The following is a 13,015-nucleotide window of genomic DNA, read 5'->3' on the forward strand; positions in this document are numbered from 1 at the left end:
GACAGGATGTGGAAAATGCTTCAGAAAACAGAAGGAAATGGAGAATAGGGAATTAACAAAATTAATAAATTAACAAAATTGGTAACAAATGATGGGAGAGACATCTAGCTTCAGTCAGAAGCTTTCAAAGGAAGTAGCTCTGGTGCAAAATAAGCCACCTGTGGCTACACTGGGAAAGAAATTGTAGTAAAATGTTTGTAGTGGTTTCAGGCTGAACTTTGGATCCTTTATGGCATGCAGAGGGGCTCGGATGAATTGGGTAGTTTATCCATCCATTTCATGACTGCTGGTATTTCCCAACTTTTTTGTACATTCTGGACTGGGCATGGCTGGTGTGATGTAAATACAACTTTATTTTAAACCGTACTTGGATAGTGTTCCAGTAGTTCGGTCCATAATTGACAGATGAACTACATAATTCTGAAATCACTTTCTGATGCTTTCTTTGATCATTGGTAAACGTCTCTGAACTTGTACCATTTATGCGCCGACCATCTGTCAAAGTTAGCAATCCTGAACATAACATGCATTGTGTATGGTTGTCCAAGCTGCAACTTGTGAACTGCATGTGGCTCCATTATAATTCAGGTGTTGCTCTGATATTCAAGACAAACATTCTCTTTTATAACTTCAGGTTCATATTTGAGGGGGAATATGATTTATGGTGAACAGTGAACTTTAACCTTTGCAGTAGGCCATGAAACAGGCTGTATTTGGATTGTTATGGGACTGATGGCTGTAGTCAGCCTTAATGGTGTATACACGTGTTGTGGTTGCTGTCTCCTGAGAGGATGTTCCTGCTGAATTTGGGGCCTGTGTATTACATTCTGTTTTTGCTATTCATTCAAGTTAACAGGCCTCCACTAACTTTGTGAATGATAGTGACTTCATCAAATTGTTTATCAAAAAATTCATCAAAAAAAGTTAGAAGAACTTAGTTTAAGTTGGAACAGAAAGAGGGTTTTGCTTTCACTGTTAAAATAGCAAATCTGTGTGTCCCATCTGCAAATGATCTCCAAAGAGAGGGCATATTATAGAGCAAAAATTAGTGGGAAGTTAGAGGAGTAGGAAGCTTTTAAAAATCACCAAAGGCAACTTAAAAAATCATTAAGAAGGTAAAGATGGAGTGCGAAAGTAAGCTATCGAATAATATTAGAGGATACCAAAAGTTTCTTGAGATATATGGAATGTAAAAGAGTCACGAGAGTGGATATTGGACCACTGGAAAACGATGCTGAGAGGCAGTAATGGGGAACAAGGAAGTGGCAGGTGAACTGATTAAGTATTTTGTATCATTCTTCATTGTGGAGGACACTAGCTGTTTGGTAGAAGTTCCAGGTGTTGGGTCATGAGGTGTGTGTTAACTAGAGAGATGGTGCTACGGGAAACTGAAAGGTCTGAAGGTAGCCAAGTCACCTGGATTAGATGGTGTACACCCCAGGGTTCTGAAAGAAGTGGCTGAATAGATTATGGAGGCATTAGTAATGATCTTTCAAGAATCACTAGATTCTGGAAGACTGGAAAATTGCAAATGTCACTCTACTCTTCAAGAAGGGAGAGAGGCTAAAGAAAGGAGACTATAGGCCAGTTAGTCTGACCTCAATGTTTGGGAAGATATTGGAGTTGATTATTAAGAATGAGTTCTCAGGGTACTTGGAAGCACCTGATAAAATAGGTCATAGTCAGCATGGTTTCCTCAAGGGAAAATCTTGCCTGATAAATCTGTTAAAATTCTTTGAAGAAATAACAAGCAGGATAGACAAAGGAGAATCAGTTAATGTTGTGTACTTGGATTTTCAGAAGGCCTTTGACAAGCTGCCACATGAGGCTGCTCTGCAAGCTACGAGCCCATGGTACTACAGGGAAGATTCTAGCATGGATAAAGCAGTGGCTGATGGCAGGAGGCAAAGAGTAGGAATAAAGGGAGCCTTTTCTGGTTGGCTGCTGGTGACTAGTGGTGTTCGTCAGGGGTCTGTGTTGGGACCAATTCTTTTTACATTACATTTCAATGATTTGGATGATGGAATTAATGGCTTTGTTGCAAAGTTTGCAGACGATACAAAGGTAGGAGGAAGGGCCAGGTATTATTGAGAGAAGCTACAAAAGGACAGACTGATTAGGTGAATGGGCAAAGAAGTAGCAGATGGAATAGTGTTGGGAAGTGTATGGTCATGCACTTTGGTAGGAGAAATGAAAGGGTTATCTATTTTCTAAATGGACAGAAAATACAAAAAGTTGAGGTGCAAAGGGACTTGTGAGTCCTGTGCAGGATACCCTGAAGGTTAATTTGCGAGTTGAGTCTGTGGTGAGGAAGGCAAATGTGATTTTGGCATTCATTTCAAAAGGACTAGAATATAAAAGCAAGAATGTAATATTGAGACTTTATATATTAAAAAAACACCTGGTGAGGCCTCAATTGGAGTATTGTGAGCAGTTTTGGGCCACTTATCTTAGAAAGGATGTGCTGAAACTGGAGAGGATTCAAAGGAGGTTCACAGAAATAATTCTAGGATTGAGTAGTTTGTCATATGTAGAGCATTTGATGGCTGTGGGGCTGTAATCACTGAAATTCAGAAGAATGAGGTGAACCCTATCGAACAGTGAAAGGCCTTGACAGACATTCCACCCTGCAAAAACTCATTTCAGGGAGGTAGCACCACCATTTCAGGGAGGTAGCACCCCCGCCTCCCCACAACCCCATATCCCCCCCACCCTTGACCTCCAAGGGTGTATGTAATACTTTGTTTAGTGATTTTGTCTAATCTGTAAACCAACTTGGATATATGCAGCAAATGTGACATTAAAATATGTACTTATATTATATTATCATGTTTATTCTATTACAACTTTAAGCAAGTCTACAGGGAGTTTGGCCTCATCACGTAGGACATCAATAGCGTAGCTCCTTGGCAGCCAGCCAGCTAGTTTAAATCAGGGGTTCTCAACCTGTTTTGCACTGCAGACCGGTTTAATATTGACAATATTCTTGCGGACCGGCCGACCCCGGGGGGTGGGGTGGGGGGGGAGTGTTAAACGCGACCGGAATATAGGTGATACGTCAACTATAAGTCACTTGTAAGTGGCTAATACACTCAATTTTATTTCTAAAAGGGTTTATCTAACGAATTTAATATTAAACACACACTGCATATTTTCCTCACATGAATATAGTGGTCCCAAACCTCCGGGCCGCGAAGAATGCAGCAGTAGCCAGAACACACCCAGCACATCTTTAAGAAGAAAGCCAAAATAAACAAACGAATTGATTAGGTGCCGTCCGGCACGTAAATGTCAGCCCAGATCAGAGGCAACGCAATCAGCAATCACCGCTGATCTGGGCTGACATTTACGTGCCGGGCAGCACCTAATTAATTAGCTTGTTTATTTCGGCTTTTTTCTTAAAGATGTGCTGGGTGCGTTCTGGCCACTACTGTACCGCTTTATTCTTTGTGGCTCAGAGGGTGGGGACCACTGAATTATAAGTCACCTCTAAGGCAATAGCATCATAACATTTTAGGTAACGTTTGGATATTAAACACAGCGCATCTTTTCCTCGTATGAACGTATAAAATCATTGCAACACACCAGTATCGCTGAATCAGTGGGAGCCCTGGGCTTGTTTTCCTGCAACAAGGCGGTGCCATCGAGGGGTGATGGGAGACAGTGATACTCGAAGGGGGTTCCAGTCTTATTCTGCAATTTAGTTTTCGTTGCATTCATCGCAGAAAACCCCGCTTCGCAGCGATATGATGTTGGAAATAGAAGCAACGTTTTCAGTGCTTTCGTGGCTAACTCAGGATATTCAGTCTGGACTTTGATCCAGAATGCTGGCAGATATGTTATGTCAAACATACTTTTCAGCCTACCGTCATTTGCAAGCTCGGGGAGTTGATCTTTTTCCCGCGCTGACATGGGTGATTCACCGGGGACATTCACAAATGGGTCACGGACCCATTCCTTTGCACGTCTTGGGTCACTGATGATCTCGTGTGCGTTAAAGTTCAACAGTGCATGACAGGGAATGAGGAAAGGTGCAGCTGACTCATCGTTTCATATCGCCAAATCATATTGTTTCCTAGCGGCCCGGTGGTTGGGGACCACTCTTAGCATGAAGAGAGACCAATCAGGATGCGCGCTCTCCCTCACCCTCTCAAAAAAATCTATTTCTGGAATATTATATATAATTTCCGGGCGTCAGGGAGCCACTATCGATATGCGGGAGACTCCCGGAACTTCCGGAAGAGGTGGGATGTCTGCCTTGATAGAATGGACGTGGAGAGGATGTTCCTCAAGGTGAGAAAGTGTAAGACCAGAGGGTACAGCCTCAGAATAGATGGACGTACTTTTAGAATGGAGATGAGGAGGAAATTCTTTAGTCAGAGAGTGGTGAATCTGTGGAATTCTTTGCCATGGGCAGCTGTAGAGGCCAAGTCTTTGTGTATATTTAAAGCAGAGTTTGATAGATTGTTGATTGGTCAGGGCATCAAGGGATATGAGAGAAGCCAGGAGACCAGGTTTGAAAGGAAAATTGGATCAGCCGTGATGAAATGGCGGAGCAGACTTGATGGGCTAAATGGCCTAATTCTGCTTCAGTATTTTATGGCCTTATGTTTATTCACTACTTAATGAGAAACTTCAGATATCACCATGAAAGGAACTGTTCGGACCAGAATAAGGCAACCATACGAAGATCATCTTTCAGCAGTTTACTGTATTTCCTCTGCTCTGTAAGGAAGCTGAGAGAGCACCAGAGATAGTTCTGTAATCTCATGGAATATTACTTGCATTAAATGGTTCTATTGAGAACATAGAACATTACAGCAGAGTGTAGGCTGTTTAGCACATGACGTTGTGCTGAACTTTTAACATATTCTAAGATCAATCTAGCTCTTCCTTTCTACAGATCCTTCCATTTTTCATTCATCTATCATTCATGTGCCTACCTAAAAGTCCCGAATGTATCTGCCTCTACCACCGCCCCTGGCAGTCCTATCCATACCCATCATTTTCTATGTTTCAAAAAAAATCACTTTTGACATCCCCCATACTTTTTTTCAATCACCATAAAACTATTCCCCCTCATGTTAGCTATTTCCATCCTGGGAAAAAGTCTCTGGTTATCCGCATGATGTATGCCTCTTACCATGTTGTACTCCTCTATCATGTCACCTCTCAGCTCCCTTTGCTCCAAAGAGAAAAGCCCTAGCTTGTTCAACCTATCATGCTCCCCGATCCAGGCAGAATCTTGATAAATCTCCTCTGCATCCTCTCTATAGCTTCCACATCCTTCTTGTAATGAGTCAACCAGAACTGAATGCAATAAAGTGTGGTCTAACCAGGGTGTTATAGAGCTGCAACATTTTGGTTCTTGAATTCAATATTTTGATGGAGAATTTGCTGAGGGTCTATTGGAAAGTGGCTACAATTTCAGATGGAAATAATACAAAACCTCATTGACTAATTATAAACAAATTCTTACTTGAAAATTATGCCACCAGTGGAAATTAGCCGCAGCACAACAATTACACGTTTAGCTTTATTGTATATACTGGATGTTGTAAGATGAGGACTTCTATAGAAAAACAGAAGTTTTGTTCATTTAGTTAGTTTCTGAACACTTTTGAATGTACCTACGTGGGCCAGAAATTTTCTGCACTGCTGGGTGTAATGTGGATTATACGAGGGGTGATTGATAGGTTTGTACATTTACACACTTAGTCCAGTGGTCGTGGAGCATATGGATCCCTTCTTTGTAGAAGTTGGTATCTTGGACCTCCAGAAGTGGTCCTCAGCAGCGGTGATTGATAAGTTTGTGGCCTAAGGTAGAAGGAGATGAGTTATTAACTTCAAACTTTCTGCATTTTCACTCAAAGAGTTGAACTGTACGTGCATGTAACGAGAACTGTATAACTCATCTCCTTCTACCTTAGGCCACAGACTTATCAATTACCCCTGCTGTGGACCACTTCTACAAAGAAGAGATCTGTATGCTCCATGACCACTGGACTAAGTGTGTACATGAAGGAGGGGACTACGTTGAAAAACAAATGCGCTAGGTTTTCTAAAATTGACTGCTTCTACCTTAGGCCACGAACTTATCAATCACCCCTCGTAGTTTTTGAGTCTAGAAATAGATTTTTAAGTCGTCTTCCAAATTACATTTTGCTTTGGTGGAAATTAGAACTTGACTGTTTCTAATTAACAGACCTCTGTGCAGATATTGAAAACTTTTCAGAAACTTGATTGGATTCTTTTTCTTCCTAGCTTATAGACTAAAACTTCCAAGCTTTTCTGCAATTCAGTGTGTATAGTTTTGTGGTGCTTGTCAATAAATTATCAGGTTCACAGATCCTTGGCCTAACTCAGTTGCTGGATGTGCCACTGTTGAAGAGGCAAAATTTCTTGTGTTTTAAGATTATTTCAGTGCTAAGCTGTATGCAGACTCCCAGTTGCTATGTGATTTATGATTTATTTGTGTAATATGCAATAATGTAGAATTTCCCAGGGGCTGATTATCGTAATAGCGTTTTGATTCGATCCATGCCCCCTTGTATCCTGCAAGTCTTCAAAAAGCTCCTCGTCATTGAGCTCAGTGCATTGGACATGGTGCTGTTATCATCAGTATACTCAGATGCACGTGAATTTGGGCTTCTAAGAACTAGATTGTGTATTACAACTATTTATGTATCAAGCATTAATTACCAGATATTAAGCTGTTCCATTTACTCACAGATATTTTCCTTTCTTTATATGCAATTCTCATTCTTTTTACTACTTGCAATTAATCCAAATAATAAAACCATAAGACATAGGAAGAGTATTAGGCCATATTGCCCATCAATGTGCTCCGCTATTCCATCATGGCTGAGTTATTGTCCCTCTCAGCCCCATTCTCCTGCCTTTTCCCCATACCCTTTGACAGCCTTAAACAGGGACCCATCAACCTTAGCTTTCAATATACCCAATTACGTGACCTCCACAGCCGTGTGTGGCAGTGCAGTTTGAACCTTTTATATTTGTTGAAACAAACATGCCAAAGTTTATTTTCACAGAGATGTTTGAGATGAATATGCAGAGAAGGAATCTGCTACAGGAGAAATAATAGGCATATAATACTGATAGGTAGCTGGTGGTTTTCTGAAGAAATTTGCACTGTGATGTAAATTGCTGCTGATCTTTCCTTACTCAGAGATATGGTCTGATAGTTAAGGTGTGGAATCCATTGGCGAGGCCTACAGTAATTGCCCATGTCATCACATCATTGAGTGGGTGGTCACTTCCTGTCATCTAAGTTTAGTGATTTGGACAGTGCTTTTCAACTGGAAATCATAGTAGTTAGACCAGCAATGGTGAAGAATTGGTGATCCATTGGGCATCCAGGAATAGAAGGCTTGGGTTGGCGAAATTGAAGAAGCCCTGATCATATGCTGCCGTGCATTGTGAACGCTATGCTCAGTGCAGCTGTGATATGCCAGTGGTGGAGGGAGCAGAGTTTTAGGTGGGTGGGTCTAAATCAAGTGAGCTGCTTTGCCCAGCAGCTGCATTATTCTGGGCAGTTTACACATCTGACATGTTCTTTGCAGATGGTGGACAGTAAGAAGAAAGGAGGTGAATCTCTTGCCAAAGGGTAGACATATTTATGTACCTAACTTGTTAAGGTTTCTATCACTGGTGACCTCCTGTCTGAGGATGTGGTTAAAGGATTAGTAGAGGTATTAGCGAACAGAATGTGATTTAAAAACACTTTGATGTGGGTGCCAATCGTAGTCTCCCACTTGTATGTCACTAATCCCATTTCTGAATATTATGAGATGTTTGTAAAGTTCTATTCCTTGTGAATGTAGAGTTTTGAGAAATTGGGGTGGTCTCAGTGTTGAACCATCCAGATTCCAGATAATGGTTTAACTTGATAATAGCTGCTAGTGTTGAGGAACTTTTAGATTAGCAGAGAACCAAACAGGAGCAGTAATTTGTTCAACGCTCCCAACTCACGATGAAGTACAATATGTGTAGCAGTAACAAATTAATACATATCATGAAGTGTTCTATCCTTGTCACTCTACATACTCCAGTAGGCTTTTTCATTGTAGACTCTTGACTTTATGTCCTAAGTGATGTGAGATTTTATGAACTGTCCCAGCCAGAACTTGTCTGCACACCCCTCCTTGTTGGGCTTGTTTCGTGTGACTCAGTGTGTTTGTAGCCTTGCAATTGTGCGCTGTTGCCCAGCTTCATAGAGATTGGTTATAGTGTGGGGATGAAATCAATGACAATTGATGCTTTGAATTAATGAATTCCACAAAATTGTTTTCACTTGAGTGACATTAATGCAATGGTTAATTCTCAAGGAGAGCATGTATTCCATACCGTAGTTCCCTCAAAGATGCCTGCAAATTGACAGGGTGGTTAAGAAGGCATATAGTATGTTGGCCTTCATTCATCAGGGAATTGAACTAGTTCAAGGGCCGTGAGGTAATGTCGCAGCTCTATAAAACTGAACCACACTTGGAGTATTGTGCTTCGTTTTGGTCACCTCATTGTAGGAAGGATGTGGAATCTTTAAAGAGGATGCAGAGGAGATTTACCATGATACTGCCTGGATTAGAGAGCATGTCTTATGAGGAAAGGGTGAGCAAGTTTGAGCTTTTCTCTTTGGAACAAAAAAGGATCAGAGGTGACTTGACCGAGGTGTGTAAGATGATAGGAAGCATAGATGGGGTGAACTTTTTTTCCCAGGGTGGCAATGGCTAATACAATAGGACATACTTTGATAGTAATTGGAGGAAGGTATAGGGGAATGTCAGAGGTAGGTATTTTACATAGGTTGTGGTAAGCACATGAAACATATTGCTGGGTGTGGTGTTAGAGGCTGAGGCATTAGGGACTTTTAAGAAACTCTTTAGATAGGCACATGGATGAAAGAAAACCAGGGAGATCTGTGGGACAGAAGGGTTAGGTTGTTCCTGGAGTGTGTTAAAAGGTTGGTATAACATTGTGGGCCGAAGGGCCTGTCATGTGCTGTACTGTTACATGAGACGTTTGATGTTACTAGGCTTGCACTCAAGGGAATTTGGAAGGATGAGGTGATCGCATTGAAAGCTACTAAATATTAAAAAGGCTGGATGGAGTGGATGTGGAGAGGCTTTGCCCTTAGTTGGAAAGTCTGGGATCTGAGAGCACAGAATAATGGGGCAGTTCCTTTAGAAATGAGATGAGGAGGTGTTTTTTTTTCAGCCATAGGCTGGTGAAACTTTGGAATTCTTTGCTGCAGAAGACAGGAGAATGATATTGGGGGGAGAAAAAAGGGCCATGATTGAATGGCAAAAAAAACCAGCCACAATTGAATGGCAGAGCAGACTCAATAGCCCGAATGACATAATTCTGCTCCTATATCTTGTGGTTTAAGAGCAATGGTGTAAGAAACTAGTAATACCATGAAATGGCTTCTTTTACAACTTACTTATTTTTCTTTTTATTATTAGGGATTTTTCAACTGCTTTTTTTAATAGTGTCCCCATCACTGGGGCACTTCCAGGGTCAGTGCTGCCTTCACAGATCAGCCAGCCACAGCCTTCCTCTGACTCTAATGCTGCCAAATCTGTCTCTGCTAAACTATCTCAGGACCCCGCACCAGCCACTGCAAAGCCACCGGAAGACATCCCTAGCAAAGACGGGTAAGGTGCACAGTGCTAAGTGCAACTTGATTTGAATATTGGTGCAAACATACATTGACATTAAACCCACTTCTCATCTGCCACTGGGCATAATGCTGTCTTTTATAACCCAGTTTGTTCAGATGCAATGCAAATTCAAGCGTGAGAACATTTATTTAATTCCTTATTGGATATTTGATTGGTGCTGAGCAAAATCAAAACAGATTTGTTTGATTTGAGTTTAAAGGCGTAGTTTTCTGCAAAAAGTACAGAAGAACAAAAGATTCTTCCCTTCCCCCACTTGGAGGAAGGAGTAAAGCAGGTGCAGTGAACTCGTGTGGTTTTAGTGGAGCAACAGTGCCATCTATTGACAGAGAGTCAGTACTAAAGCAATAAAAGGGAACTGAAGAAAGCCTTCATTACTTCAACAGCAAAACAACAACTATACTGCAGAACTGAAATAGAAAGTAATAAAATAACAAGTTAGGCAACATCTGTGGGAAGAAGGAAGCCGTTAAGGTTTCAACAGTGGGGTGAGAGGACAAAAAGGTAAAGGTGACAAGCAGGAGAAACTGAATGACTGAGTTATGGAGAGAGGCTTCATTCATTGGAGTGCTGGAGAATGAGGGGTGACCTTATAGAGTTGTGTAAAATTGTGAGGGGCATAGATAGGACTAAATGCACACATTCTTTTTCCTAGGATTGAGAACCAGAGGGCATGGGATTAGGTTGAGAGGGGAGAGATTTAATAGGAACCTGATTTGCAACCTTTTCACCAGGAGGGTATATGGGATGAGCTACCAGAGGAAGTGATTGAGGCACATACATTAACATTGGTACGTGGATGAGAGGGTTCTGAGAGATACTAAATGTAGGCAAGTGGTACTAGCTCAGAATCTTGTTCAGCATGAAGTAGTTGAAGAGCCTGCCTCCATGTTGAATGACTCCTTTAATCTACGAATAAAAGGAAGAGGGTGTAAGAAGAAGGACTGTAGTTATGTGACAAGGAAAGGAACAAAACATGACTCAGTAAGTGTAAAGTGGAAGTTCAGCATCTTTATCTAAATTTGTTGAATTCGGAGTCTTAAAGGTTGTATATTCATTGTGGAAAAAGATTAAGTGATCTTTCTGGAACTTAATTTCTACTGAAGCATGTATGGAAATTGAGGAACAGAGAGTAAAGTGAAGAGAGTTGTTGACAGGAGAACAAAAGAGTATATCGAGGTGTTTTCTTCAAAGCAGTGTCTTTCTAGACTCCCCATTGCATCATGAGCCATGAATACAGTGAATAAAATGCATCACTATTTCTCCTTGGGACCTGGGGAGGGGAAGGAGAAGATAAAAGGACAGGTTTTTCATCTCTTGTGGATGTTCAGTAAGGCTGTTCTGGAATGAGAGGTGAAGTTGGAGGTGAAAGGTACAATCATAAAAAGAGATGTAGCTGAGATAAAGGGCAAGGGAATGAATGGTACAGTATAAAAAAGTGCGAGGAAAGGGGGCGTTGTATAACTACTCAGGGTCTGGATTCAAATTCATAAATACACGCATAAATCTATTTATAATATTTTTGACCAATGAGCAGAAACAAGTTCTGCATGAACAAATGAAACTGTGAACTGTTACCATCCATAATGATTTTCCATAGTTAACAGGAAGCTGGCTGATAATTAACCTGACTCAATTTTTAATCAGGACATACCCCAGGTTTCTCAATCATTTGTTAAGTCTGTGATCAAGGTGGCGCTGGTGAACCATAGCAAGGTTCTGCGGGCTGCTTACAAAGCTTCTAAATATACTTCTCTTGAATTACTGTCACTACAGTCTTCAGCATGTACTGTAATTCCTATTTATGCAAGGTAATTTTGAACCAATTTAATTAACTATAGATTTCAAGATCTTCTGAAGGGCTCGGCAGTCTTAATTCGCAAGCAAGTAGGTACGGCACCTTCAAGCAGATGAAGGTTCATTGCCATGGCTGGAAGTGAGGCAGGGAACTCTAAACAGACTGAAAAGCAGAGGGATGAGGCCCCCTTTACTTGGCATCTTGTTAGAAAATGTGGAGTCACTGGGGAATAAGACTGAGGATGCGAGGGCAAGTTTGCTGTATCAAAGAGAAATAAGAAATTGTTGTGTCCTGTGGCTTACTCTCAGTACGGCAGAGTTGCCAATCAAGGCATCTCTATACATAGGATGGACTGAATTGCTGATTCGGGAAAGGCCAAAGGTGTGTTTCATGATAAACTCTCTGTGGTGTTCTGATAAGGTGGTTTTGTCATAATGCTCTCCCCACCCCCCAGCCTGGATCACCTAATGGTCAAGTGCCGACCTTTCTATTTACCAAGTGGGTTCTCCTCTGTGGTCCTGACTGCAGGTTACAGACCACTATTGGCCGAATGTAATCAGGCATTTCTGTACGCTGCCATCACCAAACAACGAACAGTCCACACTGATGCATTTTAAATCATAGTTGGAGACTTCAACCGGGCATGTTTGAAGAAATCTCTGCCCAATTAACATCAGTAAATAACCTATAGCACCAGAGACGAAGGACAGAAGTTGAAGATGAAGATTGGGGAAGAAGTGGTCACTTTGGGATCCAGAGATCCCAACATAGCAGAGTACTGCGATACCACAATAAGGAATGCTTACTGTTCCATGCTCAGATCACATTTCAGGAAATCTGATCACCCTTCTCCTACCTGCATACAGGCAGAGGTTAAAGAGCAAGGCTCCAGAGATGAGGACAATAAAGAGGTCACAGGAGGCAAAGGAGCGGCAACAGGATTGCTTCAAGTCAGTGGACGAGGCCGTGTTCAAGGGCTCATCAGTGAATCTGAATGAACACGCCACAGTTGTCATGGACTTTATAAAAAAGAGTCATAGACAAGTGTGTCCCCACAAAATCATTCCTAGTCTTCCCCAGTCAGAAACCCCAGATGAACCAAGAGATCTGTAATCTGCCGAAAGCAAGATCAGACACATTCAGGTTTGGCAACCAAATAAGATACACGAGGTTCAGGTACGATCTCTTGAAAGCCATCTCAGGGACAAATCAGCAATTCCAGACTAAACTTGAATCAATAAAAGATGCATGACAGCTGTGGCTGGGCTTGAATGTTATTACCTCTTACTAAGTGAAACCGAGCAATATAGTTGACACCAAGGCTTCAGTTCCAGATGAGTTCAATGCCTTTGGTGCATACTTTGACTGTCAAAGCATAAAAGAACTCTGATAGCCCCTGATGACCTTGTAATTTCGGTCTCTAAGGGCGATGTGAGAGCATCCTTCTGAGGGTGAACCCATGGTATCTGGCCCAGTTGGGGTACCTGGTTGAATACTGGACCTGTGCTAATGAACTAGC

The 13,015-nt window shown here is 41.6% G+C and overlaps 1 protein-coding gene across 3 annotated transcripts in view; it reads left to right on the plus strand.

Annotated features, from left to right (window-relative positions):
* Positions 1 to 13,015, plus strand: part of LOC134342587 (protein HIRA) — a 139,650-nt gene that overhangs the window by 85,840 nt on the left and 40,795 nt on the right. For 2 of the 3 annotated variants that reach the window (XM_063040905.1, XM_063040906.1), the window contains one exon: positions 9,483 to 9,674. The exons of the other annotated variant lie outside the window; for it this stretch is intronic. In XM_063040905.1, the coding sequence (XP_062896975.1) occupies positions 9,483 to 9,674 (192 nt within the window). The remainder of the gene's footprint in view (positions 1 to 9,482; positions 9,675 to 13,015) is intronic. 3 annotated transcript variants of the gene reach the window in all.

The sequence above is a fragment of the Mobula hypostoma genome, chromosome 2, assembly GCF_963921235.1.
Source record: "Mobula hypostoma chromosome 2, sMobHyp1.1, whole genome shotgun sequence".
NCBI classification, from domain to species: Eukaryota; Metazoa; Chordata; class Chondrichthyes; order Myliobatiformes; family Myliobatidae; genus Mobula; species Mobula hypostoma.